The sequence below is a fragment of the Xenopus laevis genome, chromosome 5L (assembly GCF_017654675.1).
Source record: "Xenopus laevis strain J_2021 chromosome 5L, Xenopus_laevis_v10.1, whole genome shotgun sequence".
In the NCBI taxonomy this organism is placed as follows: domain Eukaryota; kingdom Metazoa; phylum Chordata; class Amphibia; order Anura; family Pipidae; genus Xenopus; species Xenopus laevis.
The window spans coordinates 18692278-18705193 of record NC_054379.1 but is presented as its reverse complement, the minus strand read 5'-3'; the positions used below and the strand labels follow the sequence as shown (position 1 = coordinate 18705193).

The following is a 12916-nucleotide window of genomic DNA, read 5'->3' as shown; positions in this document are numbered from 1 at the left end:
CCCCTCTCCCTCCTCCCCTCCTTGCTGTAATCTGAGCCCAGAGCTATGAGCGAGCAGGGAGAGACTCAGGCAGGAAGTGATATCACAGCAAACTAATATGGCAGCTGCTATCCTAAACAAACAGAGAGCTTCTAAAGCATTCTAAAGAATAAAAATGGTGTTATAGCTTGCACTATTGTGGCTAATCTATTGGCAATAAACTGCCTTTGTAGCTTTCCTTCTCCTTTAATAAGCCTCACACCCCAGTTCAGAGAAAACTGTTCATTGAGCAGCAGTTTAATGATGAATTCATCCTATAATTTACTGTCTTTAAATCTGATTTAATGGTGGTGTCAGATATCATGCTTTGTTACTGAATGTAATCCTTTTAGTACCAGATATGGCTCATATACAGCCTGTTTAGAGCTAAAGTATTAACACTGCCCCTTCTCTTTGCAGATACCTTCTAGAGCAGGACTTCCCAGGGATGCGCATTGGACCCGAACCCACAACGGACTCTTTCATTGCAGTGATGCACGGGGATGTGGAGGGAGTGATTCCTGGCAACGCTCTAGTGGTAGATCCCAAGAAACCTTTTAGGAAACTCAATGCATTTGGGAATGCCTTCCTGAATAGGTGAGTATTTGTATAACTTCCAACCTACATACTGTAAGAATTAGGGATGCACCGAATCCAGGATTTGGGCCAGGATTCAGACTTTTTCAGCAGGATTCGGATTCGGCCGAATCCTTCTGCCCGGCCAATCCAAATCGAAATAGTGGATTCGGTTCATCCCTAGTAAGAGTGTTCGTACTTCATAAAAAAGTGTCTTTTTCTTTTCATGTGTCAATACAGCTAGGTGAGAAATGTCATCAAAACTACTCCCTCCCCCAGTGATTCGTTAGGTTATGCATATATTAATGGAGAAAAATAAAATACTATTGTCATCTATAGGGAAAAAAATATTCCCGGGTTGTTCACATTTGAGTTAACTTGTAGTATGATGTAGAGGGTGATATTCTGACAATTTGCAATTGGTTTTCATTTTTTATTATTTGTGGGTTTTTGAGTTATTTAGCTTTTTATTCAGCAGCTCTCCAGTTTGCAATTTCAGCCGGCTGGTTGCTAGGATACAAATTACCCTAGCAACCATGCATAGATTTAAATAAGAGACTGGAATATGATTAGGCGAGGGCTGAATAGAAAGATCAGTAATACAAAGTAGCAATTACAATATATTTGTAGCCTTACAGATCATTTGTTTTTTAGATGGGGTCAGTGACCCCCATTTGAAAGCTGGAAAGAGTCAGAAGAAAAAGGCAGATAATTAAAAAAACATAAAAAAAACTAAATAATGAAGAGCAATTAAAAAGTTGCTTAGAATTGGAAATTCTATAACATACTGAATGTTAACTTAAAGGGGCAACTTTTCAATTTTCAAATTATTTATTTTTTATAGTTTTTGAATTATTTGCCTTCTTCTTCTGACTCTTTCTAGCTTTTCAAATCTAAAAAAAAACAAATGTCCTGTAAAGCTACACATGAATTGTTAATGCTACTTTTTATTACTCATCTTTCTATTCAGCCCCTCTCCTAATCATATTCCAGTCTCTTATTAAAATCTATGCATGTTGCTAGGGTAATTTGTATCCTAGCAACCAGACTGCTGAAATTGCAAACTGGAGAGCTGCTGAATAAAAAGCTTAAATAACTCAAAAAAACACAAGTAGTAAAAAATGAAAACCAATTGCAAATTGTTTCAGAATATGAATCTCTGCATCATACTTAAAGTTAATTCAAAGGTGAATATCCCCTTTAAAGGTGAACTACCCCTTTAAATAGTAAATGATATGTAGTGTTGCCCTGCACTGGTAATACTGGTGTGTTTGCTTCAGAAACACAACTATAGTTAGTATAAACAAGCTGCTGTGTAGACATGGGGACAGCCATTCAAGCGCAGGATACTCCATAGAGAACAGATAAGTTCTCAAGAATCCCATTGTATACTACAGAGCTTATCTGCTGTGTATCATGTGCCTTTTCTATTTTTTAGCTTTGAATGGCTGCCCCCATGGCTAAACAGCTGCATGTTTAAATAAACTATAGTAGAGTTTCCGAATCAAACCCGTGCAGCACAACAGTACATTATCTTTTCATTCCTTTCAAAAATTTCATTGTTGGTGTTACTGTCCCTTTAAGTCCTACGGCTGTTCCTGTAGGTTGTTATCCCTGTCTATACAGAAAACCACTGGTAGCCGCAGCGAAGAAAGAGTTAATTCTGCTAGTGATGGATTTATTAGCTTGGGCCGGGGAGGAAGCAGTTGATGCCTCCGGTACTTAAATCCCATTAATATGAGTTAATATGAACACAGATGAGGAGTGGAGAGTAAGCGCAGAAACATTACTCAGAGGTTCCTGCTGGAGTGCAATGGGTCAGCCTGTGTGAGTGACCAGCATCATACGGGGGATTAGCTCATCTCAGAGTGAAGGGCATTGCTACACACACAGTATATACAGGTATGGGACTTGTTATCCAGAATGCTCTGGACCTGGGGTTTTCTGGATAATGGATCTTTCTGTAATTTGGATCTTTATACTTTAAGCCTACTAGAAAATCATGTATAACAATAAATAAACCCAATAGGCTGGTTTTGCTTCCAATAAGAGATGCACAGAATTCAGGATTCGGTTTGGGATTCAGCCAGGATTCTGCCTTTTTCAACAGGATTCGGATTTTCCCAAATCCTTTTCCCCAGCCGAACTGAATCCTAATTTGCATATGCAAATTAGGATGGGGAGGGAAATCACATGACTTTTTGTAACAAAACAAGGAAGTAGCAAATGTTTTTCCCTTCTCTATTTGGATATGCAAATTAGGATTCGGTTCGGTATTCGGCCGAACCTTTCGCGAAGGATTCGGGGTTCGGCCAAATCCAAAATAGTGGATTCCGTGCATCCCTACTTCCAATAAGTTAATAATTAGGGATGCACCAAATCCACTATTTTGGATTCGGCCAAACCCCCGAATCCTTCGCTAAAGATTCAGCCAAATACCGACCCAATCCAAATCCTAATTTGCATATGCAAATTAGAGATGGGAAGGGGAAAAAAATTTTTACTTCCTTGTTTTGTGACAAAAAGTCACGCGATTTCCCTCCCCACCCCTAATTTGCATATGCAAATTCGGATTCGGTTCGGCCTGACAGAAGGATTCGGCCGAATCCTGCTGAAAAGGTCGAATCCTGGCCGAATCTCGAACCGAATCGTGGATTCGGTGGATCCCTATTAACAATTAATTATATCTTAGTTTGGCTCAAGTGCAAGGTACTGATTTATTATTACATGATCCGGAAACCCGTTATCCAGAAAGATCCATATTACGCAAAGGTTGCTTCCCATAGACTCCATTATAATCAAATAATCCAAATTTTTAAAAATAATATCCCTTTTCTCTGTAGTAATAAAACAGTAGCTTGTACTTGATCCAAACTTAGATATAATTAATCCTTATTGGAAGCAGAACCAGCCTATTGGGTTTATTTAATGTTTACACGATTTTCTGGCAGACTTAAGGTATGAAGATCCAAATTACGGAAAGATCCGTTATCCGGAAAACCCCAGGTCCCGAGCATTCTAGATAACAGGTCCTATATCTGTACAGAGAAAAAGTAAACCATTTTTAAAAATTGTGATTATTTGGATAAAATGGACTCTGTGGGAGATGGCCATTCCATAACCAGAGAATTCTGGATAACGGGTTTCCAGATAACAGATACCATAGCTGTATCATTAAATCGCTAAATTTCTGCCTTCCATCTTTGGGGCCACACAGCTGAATCCTTGAACGTTACATACAAAAGGATGAGACTTCTCTGTGGTCTTCTGATCACTCATGGCATTAGGGAGGGTACTGGTAAGAACAGTCCATCAATATTCACGCATTTTGGACTCCTCGTATTGGTTATGTTGGATAATCTGGGAGTGTCGTATTTATGGAAAGTGGTATCTGCAATAACTTGTGAGATTTCACACAGAGCAGATAATTACACAGCAATGAAGTGCAAGGGTTCTGAGGGTTTGTAATGTGCAGGCGATGGGGATTCCCATTACAGCATAACATGGTATTTGGGCTCTAGGCTCTAATTAAACTCTCACACCCCCTCGTTGGTATAATGAATGGATACACCCAAATGTCTGGCTGTGCATGCAGTGCTGAGATTTGTTAGGATTAGGGATGCACCGAATCCAGGATTCGGCTCTTGATTCGGCCAGGATTCGGCCTTTTTCAGCAGGATTCGTATTCGGCCGAATCCTTGTGTGGCCAAACCGAATCCTATTTGCCTATGTAAATTAGGGGCGGGTAGGGAAATCACGTGACTTTTCATCACAAAAGATTTTTTTCCATGTTTTTCTTTCCTGCCCCTAATTTGCATATGCAAATTAGGATTCGGATTCAGTTCGGTATTCGGCCGAATCTTTCATCAAGGATTCGGGGATTCGGCCAAATCCCAAATAGTGGATTCGGATCCCTAGTTAGTATACAGGTATGAGATCCGTTATCCAGAAACCTGTTATCCAAAAAGCTCAGAATTACAAGAAGGCCATCTGCCATACCTGTCCATTTTATCCAAATAATCCAAATTGTTTAAAAATCTTTCCCTTTTCTCTGTAATCATACAACAGTAGCTTGTACTTGATCCCAACTAAGATATAATTAATCCTTATTGGAAGCAAAACCAGCCTATTGGGTTTATTTAATGTTTTATTATATGTTTATGTTATGTAATGATCCATTATCTGGAAAACCCAGGTCCCAACCATACTGGATAACAGGTCCCATTCCTGTATATGCTGGAAATCTGTGTATCTGTAATGCAGGGTCATGTATGCACTGGTGTAAATGTACCCCCTACTGTAAATTATTATAAGTCACTGAGGGGTTCTGTGACCATATAAAGGCACAAGACTGCAGGCTGAGTTATACAGGGAACTCTGAGTATCACTCATGTATTATAAGGGATAATGTACCCCCTACTGTAAATGATAAGGATATTAGGAGTCACTGAGGGGTTTTGTGACCATATAAAGGCACAAGGCTGCTGGCTGAATTATACAGATGAGGTCTGTGTATTTCCATTATGTTTTCTTACAACTGTGAAGCCATACATAAGGCCATTGGGTAATGTGCACACAATATGAAGGGATAGTCATAGTGCTGACAATGTGCAGCTAAAGGGACCTACAAAGTCCCATCCCCAGGTTTATGAGAGGAAGAATCTGGCTCAGTTAGTGTAGTTCATTCACTTTTAAGTCCCTCCCTTGGCTCCTACCTGTGTATCCCATAATGCAATGAGTCTCCCATGATTTACACCCATGGGAACCAATATCGATGCAAATCTACCCATGGTATGACTAGAGCAGATCTGCAGATAAAATCTCAAGCCGAGCATTCTAGAGTGCTGACGCAGCCTGGAATGGCAGTCATACAGCATACCTGTGGCCGGGAACAGAGAATTCAGCACAGTGCATTCTGGGAGAATGAGACATATCCTTTATGCACAGCCAGTAATCATATAAATGGAATGTCAGTGTGATACAATAGAGCTATTTAATTACGTAATAATAATTATAATTACTTACTCTGCGATACTGTTTGACTGCTGAGTTTGTAGAGTGCAGTGAGCGGAAGCCACAGATATTAAAGGGGAACTATCGCGAAAATGAAAATGTAATATAAGCTTCAGCATACTGAAATAAGAAACTTTCTCAATACAATCAGTTCTAAAAAATTCTAAATTCAGTTCAAAATTATCTTCATTATCTCCCTCTCAGCATCTGTTTCTCTTCATTCTGTCTTCATGCAGCAGTTGGGTGTCAGATATTCATTGACAGTTAGATCCAATATATATATGGGGGGGGGTCCTTTTGCCTAGATGATGAATCAGTTCAAACAAATTTTAACAAAATAACTGCCTTTTGCAGAAATCCTGCATGTAGAGAGACATGATGTCTGGGGCTTTTAATAGATTGAGCTCTAATACATCTTCTAGACAAAAGGACCCCCCCAAAAGAATATATTGGATCTAACTGTCAATGAATATCTTACACCCAACTGCCGCATGAAGACAGACAGAGAAACAGATGCCGAGAGAGGGATAGTGAATATAAACTTGATTATTTCCGAAATGGTACAGAATTTTGAACTGATTGTATTTAGAAAGTTTCTTATTTCAGTATGCTGAAACTTATATTACATTTTCATTTTCGCAATAGTTCCCCTTTAAATACATGTCACATACAGTATGAATTTAAATGGGGGAATGTAGGTGAGATATGGGAGTCATTCTGTGTTAGGCTCACAGAATTCTTTAGCATTTTCTTTTGATAAAAATACGGATGAAATTGTACTTCATATTGGAACAATAACAGGGAGACTTCAGAGGGAAATGTGGGGCCAAAAGCACAAGTTTCCTCACCATGTGCCACAGGCAGAAATCATATAGTACAAGTGTTTAGGCCCAATAACCTGAGATCAAAGCACAGATATGATTATTACAATCTTTTTGTTGTTTTAGCTTTGCTAAAATTCTCTTGTGTTTTGCAGATTTGTTTGCGCCCAACTGCCCAATCCCGTGCTGGAGAGCATCAGCGTCATCGACACGCCGGGAATCCTGTCCGGAGAGAAACAGAGGATAAGTCGAGGTACGGCGACTGTATTTCCGTGTGCAGCTTCTTTGCTCCGTGCTTCTGTACAGCATCAGGGGTGTGGCCTCCACATCGTGTTAGTGTTCAGTGTACAGATATGTTACCGCTTCTTCCTCTTTAAAGGGATAAATACCCCTACTGATCGATTTTATCATTGCCCACAGACTACAATGGGATTCAGTTCCTTGTGCCAATCTTTCTGTAAGGCTGAATAGCTAGAAATTCTGCGGAAAATCTGTAGGGTTACCCGTTTACTCTTTAATAGACCTTCCCCTCTGTATTAAACCTAATGTAGACAAACTCATCCCTCTTAAAGGAGAACTAAAGCCCAAGAATTAATATAGATAAAAATGCCATAATTTATATACTGAACTTATTGCACCAGCCTAAAGTTTCAGCTTGTCAATAGCAGCAATGATCCAGGACTTCAAACTTGTCACAGGGGGTCACCATCTTGGAAAGTGTCTGTGTCTGAGCAGCTGTTGAGAAGCTAAGCTTAGGGGTCGTCACTAATTATCCAGCAGATGCTACAGGGCTGATTATTAAATTCTGATGCTAATTGCACTGGTTTCTGTGCTGCCATGTAGTAATTATCTGTATTAATTACTAATCAGCCTTATATTGTGACATTTCTATTCTATGTGTACTGTATATTGTGAGTGGGTCCCTAAGCTCAGTAAGTGACAGCAGCACAGAGCATGTGCAGTGAATCAGCAGAAAAGTAGATGGGGAGCTACTGGGGCATCTTTGGAGACACAGATCTTTACTGCTAAAGAGCTGTGGTTGCCTTGGGCTGGTACAGAAGCACAAAACATAATGTACAACATTTCTAGCTACTTCTTTAGTTAGGCTTTAGTTCTCCTTTGAAGAGATTGTTCACCTTTAAATTTATTTTTAGTTTATCATAGAAGGGGCTATTCTAAGAAACTTGTTTATTGGTCTTCGTTAGGGATGCACCAAATCCAGTATTCAGTTCAGGATTCAGCCTTTTTCAGTAGGATTCGAATTCGGCCGAATCCTTCTGTCTGGCTGAACCAAATCCTAATTTACATATGCAAATTAGGGGCGGGGAGGGAAATTGCGTGACTTTTTGTCACAAAACAAGGAAGTAAAAAATGTTTCCCCTTCCCACCCCTAATTTGCATATGCTGATTCGGTCCGGTATTCAGCCGTATCTTTCGCGAAGGATTCGGGGGTTCGGCCGAATCCACAATAGTGGACTGGTGCATCCCTAGTCTTCATTTTTTATAGTCTTTCTGTCTCTTTCAAGCTTTCAAATGCTTGAACCCCAGAAGCCCAAAAAACTATTGCTCTGTAAGGCTACAATATTATTATTGCTTATCTTTTTGTTCAGGCCCTCTCCTATTCATATTCCAGTCTCTCATTAAAACCACTGCCTGGTTGCTAGGATCATTTTCAAATGACAGTCCACTTTAGTAACCAGATAGGAGCTGAAATTGTAAACTGGAGAGCTGCTGACGAAAAAGGATAACTGAAAAAACATAAATAATAGAAAATGAAGCCCAATTGTAAATTGTCTCACAGTCACACTCTCTACATCATACTAAGGGGATTATTTACTAAAATCCAAATTTATCTCCTTGTCCCAATAAAAAAAGCTCGACCAAACTCCCATGACCGATTCTGGCTTATTTATTAATAAATTAACTAGATTTAATTGGATCGGTAAAAAAATCAAGAGAAAACCCAGAATTGTACCATTTTTTTCTGACTTTTCTCCTGAAATGCTCGAGTTTTTTCGAGTTCTTTCCTGAAAACCTAAAAAAGTCAGATTTTCAGGCTAAATCCACCAAAGACCACGATAACTTCAATTTGGGATCGGTGCCTCTCCCATTGACTTATACAGGACATCAACAGGTCTGAGATGGCGGATTTTCAGGTTCAGGCTTTTTGCAGCATGGGGGTATAATAAATAGTTATAATAAATAGTTATTTTTTTCCTGAAAAAATAAGAGTTTTGTCCCAAAAAGCCCGACCACAAAAATTTGAGGTTCAATAAATAACCCCCAAAATGTATGAGCAACTCCTTTAATATAACCTGCAAAATCATAGTGAATAGTTGTATCTTGACATACTTTATAAAGGCTTGTATCCTTTTAAAGGGCCAGCAAACACTCATTTGCATAATGTCTGAAAAAGATGATGCCAACAAAACTACTTTGACTTTGCAGGGCTTATTGACCCAAGCTGTGCATATACAGTATTACTGACTAAAGCTCAGTCATATACAGTAATATTGACTAAAGCTCAGTCATATACAGTAATATTGACTAAAGCTCAGTCATATACAGTAGCTCTAAAGATAAGCCATTGGTTATTCAGTATGTTAGACATGATATGTGTCTGCAGACAAATAGACTACAATATAATAAGAATATACTGTATTATAACAAATAAAAAGAGGTGCACAGTGACTGGGAGAGAGTGTTGTGTGTATCTGTGCTGAGCTTGTGTATACGTGTGTGTGTGTAATGTGTGTATGAGGGCAGAATGTGGAGCTGCTGATGGGCCTCTTGTTATTGTATTTGGAAAGGGACATTTTTCAAGTTCCGTCACCCTAATCCTCTCCTAATCCCCAGGTTATGAAAGTTTGAACACGTCTGTAGTTTTTATGTTTTTTTACAGTTTTACTGTAGGTAAATTGAAGGTAAATTGCCCTTTAAAGAAGACATACACGATAAATGAAAATTATTAGAGCTCCCTATAGATGTTCTCTGGTCCTTGTCAATGTCTAAAATGAGGGGTGGGCGTGTCCCAACAGTCCCTGCCAGAATTACAGTAGGAGGGGGACAGCCAATCACAGCCCTGCAGTCACACAAGCACTGGCAGGCTTCAGTTCCCTATCAGGTCCTGCTAGCTGCTGATTGGTTCCTGTCCTACAGTGCAGTGAGCTGAGAGTCGTCGCCCCCCCCCCCCCCACCCCCTGCACAGCCTGGGAATTCAGGGAGCAGGAAGTGGAAAAGAAGGGAGGGATTATTAGGGTTTTTGCAGAAATATTCAATAAATCAGCCTGAAACACTAAGCACAATTCTTCTATATCTAAATGAGTATAATACACTGGTACGGTACATTCTTATTGTTTACACAAAATGTCTCCTTTAAGCTGTGTGTCTGACTTCTCCCAAGGGACAAAACTGTTACAAATGTATATTAATTATCTATTCTGGTATCTCTGCCATGAGCCAATTAAGTTAGAAACAGTGTTTCTTTTTTGGCTGTTCAGTGCAGAAAAATTGGGACTTTACAGTACAAACGCAGGACTGTGGGTTGAGCTGTCAAAAGAGGGACTGTCCCACTCAAACCGGGACAGTTGGGAGGTATGAAGGTACCCGCACAGCAAATGGGAAAATGAGGACCAATAACTGATTGTGCCATTAGCTGAAAGCCATGTTTCATACACTGCTAAGGCTGTTCCATTTGTACTGTGCTAGAACTCCCAGTGTGACTTGGGTTAATAAAAGACAATTAAATAAGGCAACAAATATGGAAACTGTTATGCAACCCTGTGTATAAATATATAGAGCAGGAATGTTCTGGGCACACAATAGGCTATACAGGTATGGGGCCTGTTATCCAGAGTGCTCATGACCTGGGGCTTGCCGGGTAACAGATTTTTCTGTAATTTGGATCTTCATGCCTTAAGTCAACTAGAAAATCATGTAAACATTAAATAAACCCAATAGGCTGGTTTTGCTTCCAATAAGGATTAATTTTATCTTAGTTTGGATCAAGTACAAGCTACTGTTTTATTATTACAGGTATGGAACCTGTTATCCAGAATGGTTTGGACCTGGGGTTTTCCGGATAATGGATCTTTCTATAATTTGGATCTTCATACCTTAAGTTTACTAGAAAATCATGTAAAAATTAAATAAACTGAATAGGCTGATTTTGCTTCCAATAAGGATTAATTACATCTTAGTTTGGATCAACAAGTACAAGATACTTTTTTATTACAACAGAGAAAATATACATATTTTTTTTAAAAATTTGGATAAAATGAGTCAATGGGAGACAGCCTTCCCATAATTCAGAGCTTTCCAGATAATGGGTTTTCCGATAACGGAACCCCATACCTGGACCCTCATAGTGTACTGTCTGAGAAATAGTATGGCACACCCCCATATGTGTATCAAGTGGAGTGAAGTGGGGTCCCTTTTGGAAGTCTGCTGGAATGGTTAGGGGGGGGGTGGCCTGTGCAAGGGCCCTCTTGCTTAAAATAAGGTTTTCTTCTCCTTTAAATATGTCTAGTGTGGGTTGCTTCCCAGGAGTTATAAATCTGCAGCTGCTTTCAGTCAAACAATTTAGACAGTCAATTCCTTCTGTTTGTTGAAATGTGTGCTCTGAAGTCAAATATTTGTCCTCTAAAGGGTTTGCAGCCCCAGTCATTCTCATTCCCTTTTTGTACATTGTTTGTGTAACCTGCTCTGTTCTCTGGCAGCTGGCACACTCTCATGCCCATCCCTGCCAGCATAATTCTGCTCCGGCCTTTGTTTACTAACGTGAGAACTCATGCAGTAACTTCTAGCAACCAATCAGCATTTAGTTCACATCAGTCAACCGGGCAACGTTTAAGATTTCAGAATCCTTACATGTGGCCCCTGATGGTTTAAAAGGGCCACACATTCTACTTCTACTGCAGATAGGTGGGCATGCAAAAATGAGGCAACACCAGATGCAAGCTTCCTAGTGGGACCCCTAGCAGTGCTGTGTATACCCCCTTTGCTCCAAGCTATGGTGTGTGTGATTCTCTGATTGTCTGTTCCGCAGCATATTAGTGCCTTTAAAGAAACAGTTCAGTTTAAAAATAAAAACTAGGTAAATAGATAAGCTGTGCAAAATAAAATGTTTCTAATATAGTTAGTTAGCCAAAAATGTAATGTATAAAGGCTGGAGTGACTGGATGTATAACATAATAGCCAGAGCACTACTTCTTGCTTTGCTCTCTAACAGTGACTATAAGGAGGGCCACATGGGACATAACTGTTCAGTGAGTTTGCAATTGATCCCCAGCATTCAGCTCAGATTCAAAAGCAACAGTTATGATTCATGTGCCCCCCCCCCTCAAGTCTCTGATTGGTTACTGCCTGGTAACCAGTCAGTGGAAACCAAGAGAGCTGTAAAGCAGGAAGTAGTGTTCTGGCTATTATTTTAGACATCCAGTCACCTTTATACATTACATTACATTTTTGGACGAACTATATTAGAAACATTTTTTATTTTGCACAGCCTATCTATTCACCCAGTTTTTATTTTTACACTGAATAATTCCTTTAAAGGAGAAACAACCCCTTAATAAATAAACCCTACATAGTCCCCCCAGCCAAGCTGCCCCTCAGGCAAATGCCCCTAACCCTTTACTTACTCCTCCACTCAAATTCTGTCCAGCGGAGTTCACGATCGACATCTTCAGCCGAATGAGACCGGCACTTTTGCAATTTTCGTGAGTTTCTTTGCATGCACAGTTGTCGCGAAACCGAAAACTGCTCCAGCTGCGCATGCGTCGCTTCACCGGTCTCATTCCGAAGAAAAGAAGATGTCGCCAGTGAACTCTGCACGGAGAGGTAAGTAAAGAGTTAGGGGCATTTGCTGAGAAGAGAGGGGGGTTTTTCCTTTAACCACCCCAAGGCAAAGCGTACCCACAAATCTGTGAATGGAAAGGGGTAAAGGGCCCAGGCAGGAATTTTGGCACCTTCAGGGGGAACTGTTGTTCCTGGAGCACCCGATGAGGCTCTAAATGCAGCCCTGTATTAATTGTTGCCTTGCTTTATCTTCTATGCTTACTACAAAGGAGACCCATAACAAGGAAAATAAATACTTCAAACATTAAATTAAGGGCGGGAATGGTACAGAAAATATAATTAGTGACTGCCTGCCAAAAAACAGAAAAATGTAAGAAGTAGGTTTCTGGAATTCCTTCCCTGCCATCTGACCCACTCATCATCATCATCATAAAAGGTTCCTGAGCAGTAGATTTTTCCAATCCCTTTATATTATGTCAAATTCCTGGAATTTTACACACTGCTAACTTATTGCCCATGCCACATTCTTCCCCCGTTGCCTAGAAAGTTATATCTGGATCCCAGTATTGGTCTCACCCACCCCTTTCCCTTCCTTTATGAGATCGTACCCTTGTGTTGTAGTTAACGTCTCCATTAAAGGTGTTTTGTACAGAAGTTGTTTATCCTCATATTGTTGGGAAGGCACTTAG

General features: G+C 39.9%; 1 protein-coding gene across 1 annotated transcript in view; it reads left to right on the top strand.

The window, feature by feature from the left end:
• Nucleotides 1-12916, top strand: part of ehd3.L (EH domain containing 3 L homeolog) — a 37082-nt gene that overhangs the window by 9541 nt on the left and 14625 nt on the right. Inside the window, exons 2-3 of the mRNA XM_018262675.2 lie at nucleotides 439-615; nucleotides 6584-6681. Coding sequence (XP_018118164.1) covers nucleotides 439-615; nucleotides 6584-6681 — 275 coding nt within the window. The remainder of the gene's footprint in view (nucleotides 1-438; nucleotides 616-6583; nucleotides 6682-12916) is intronic.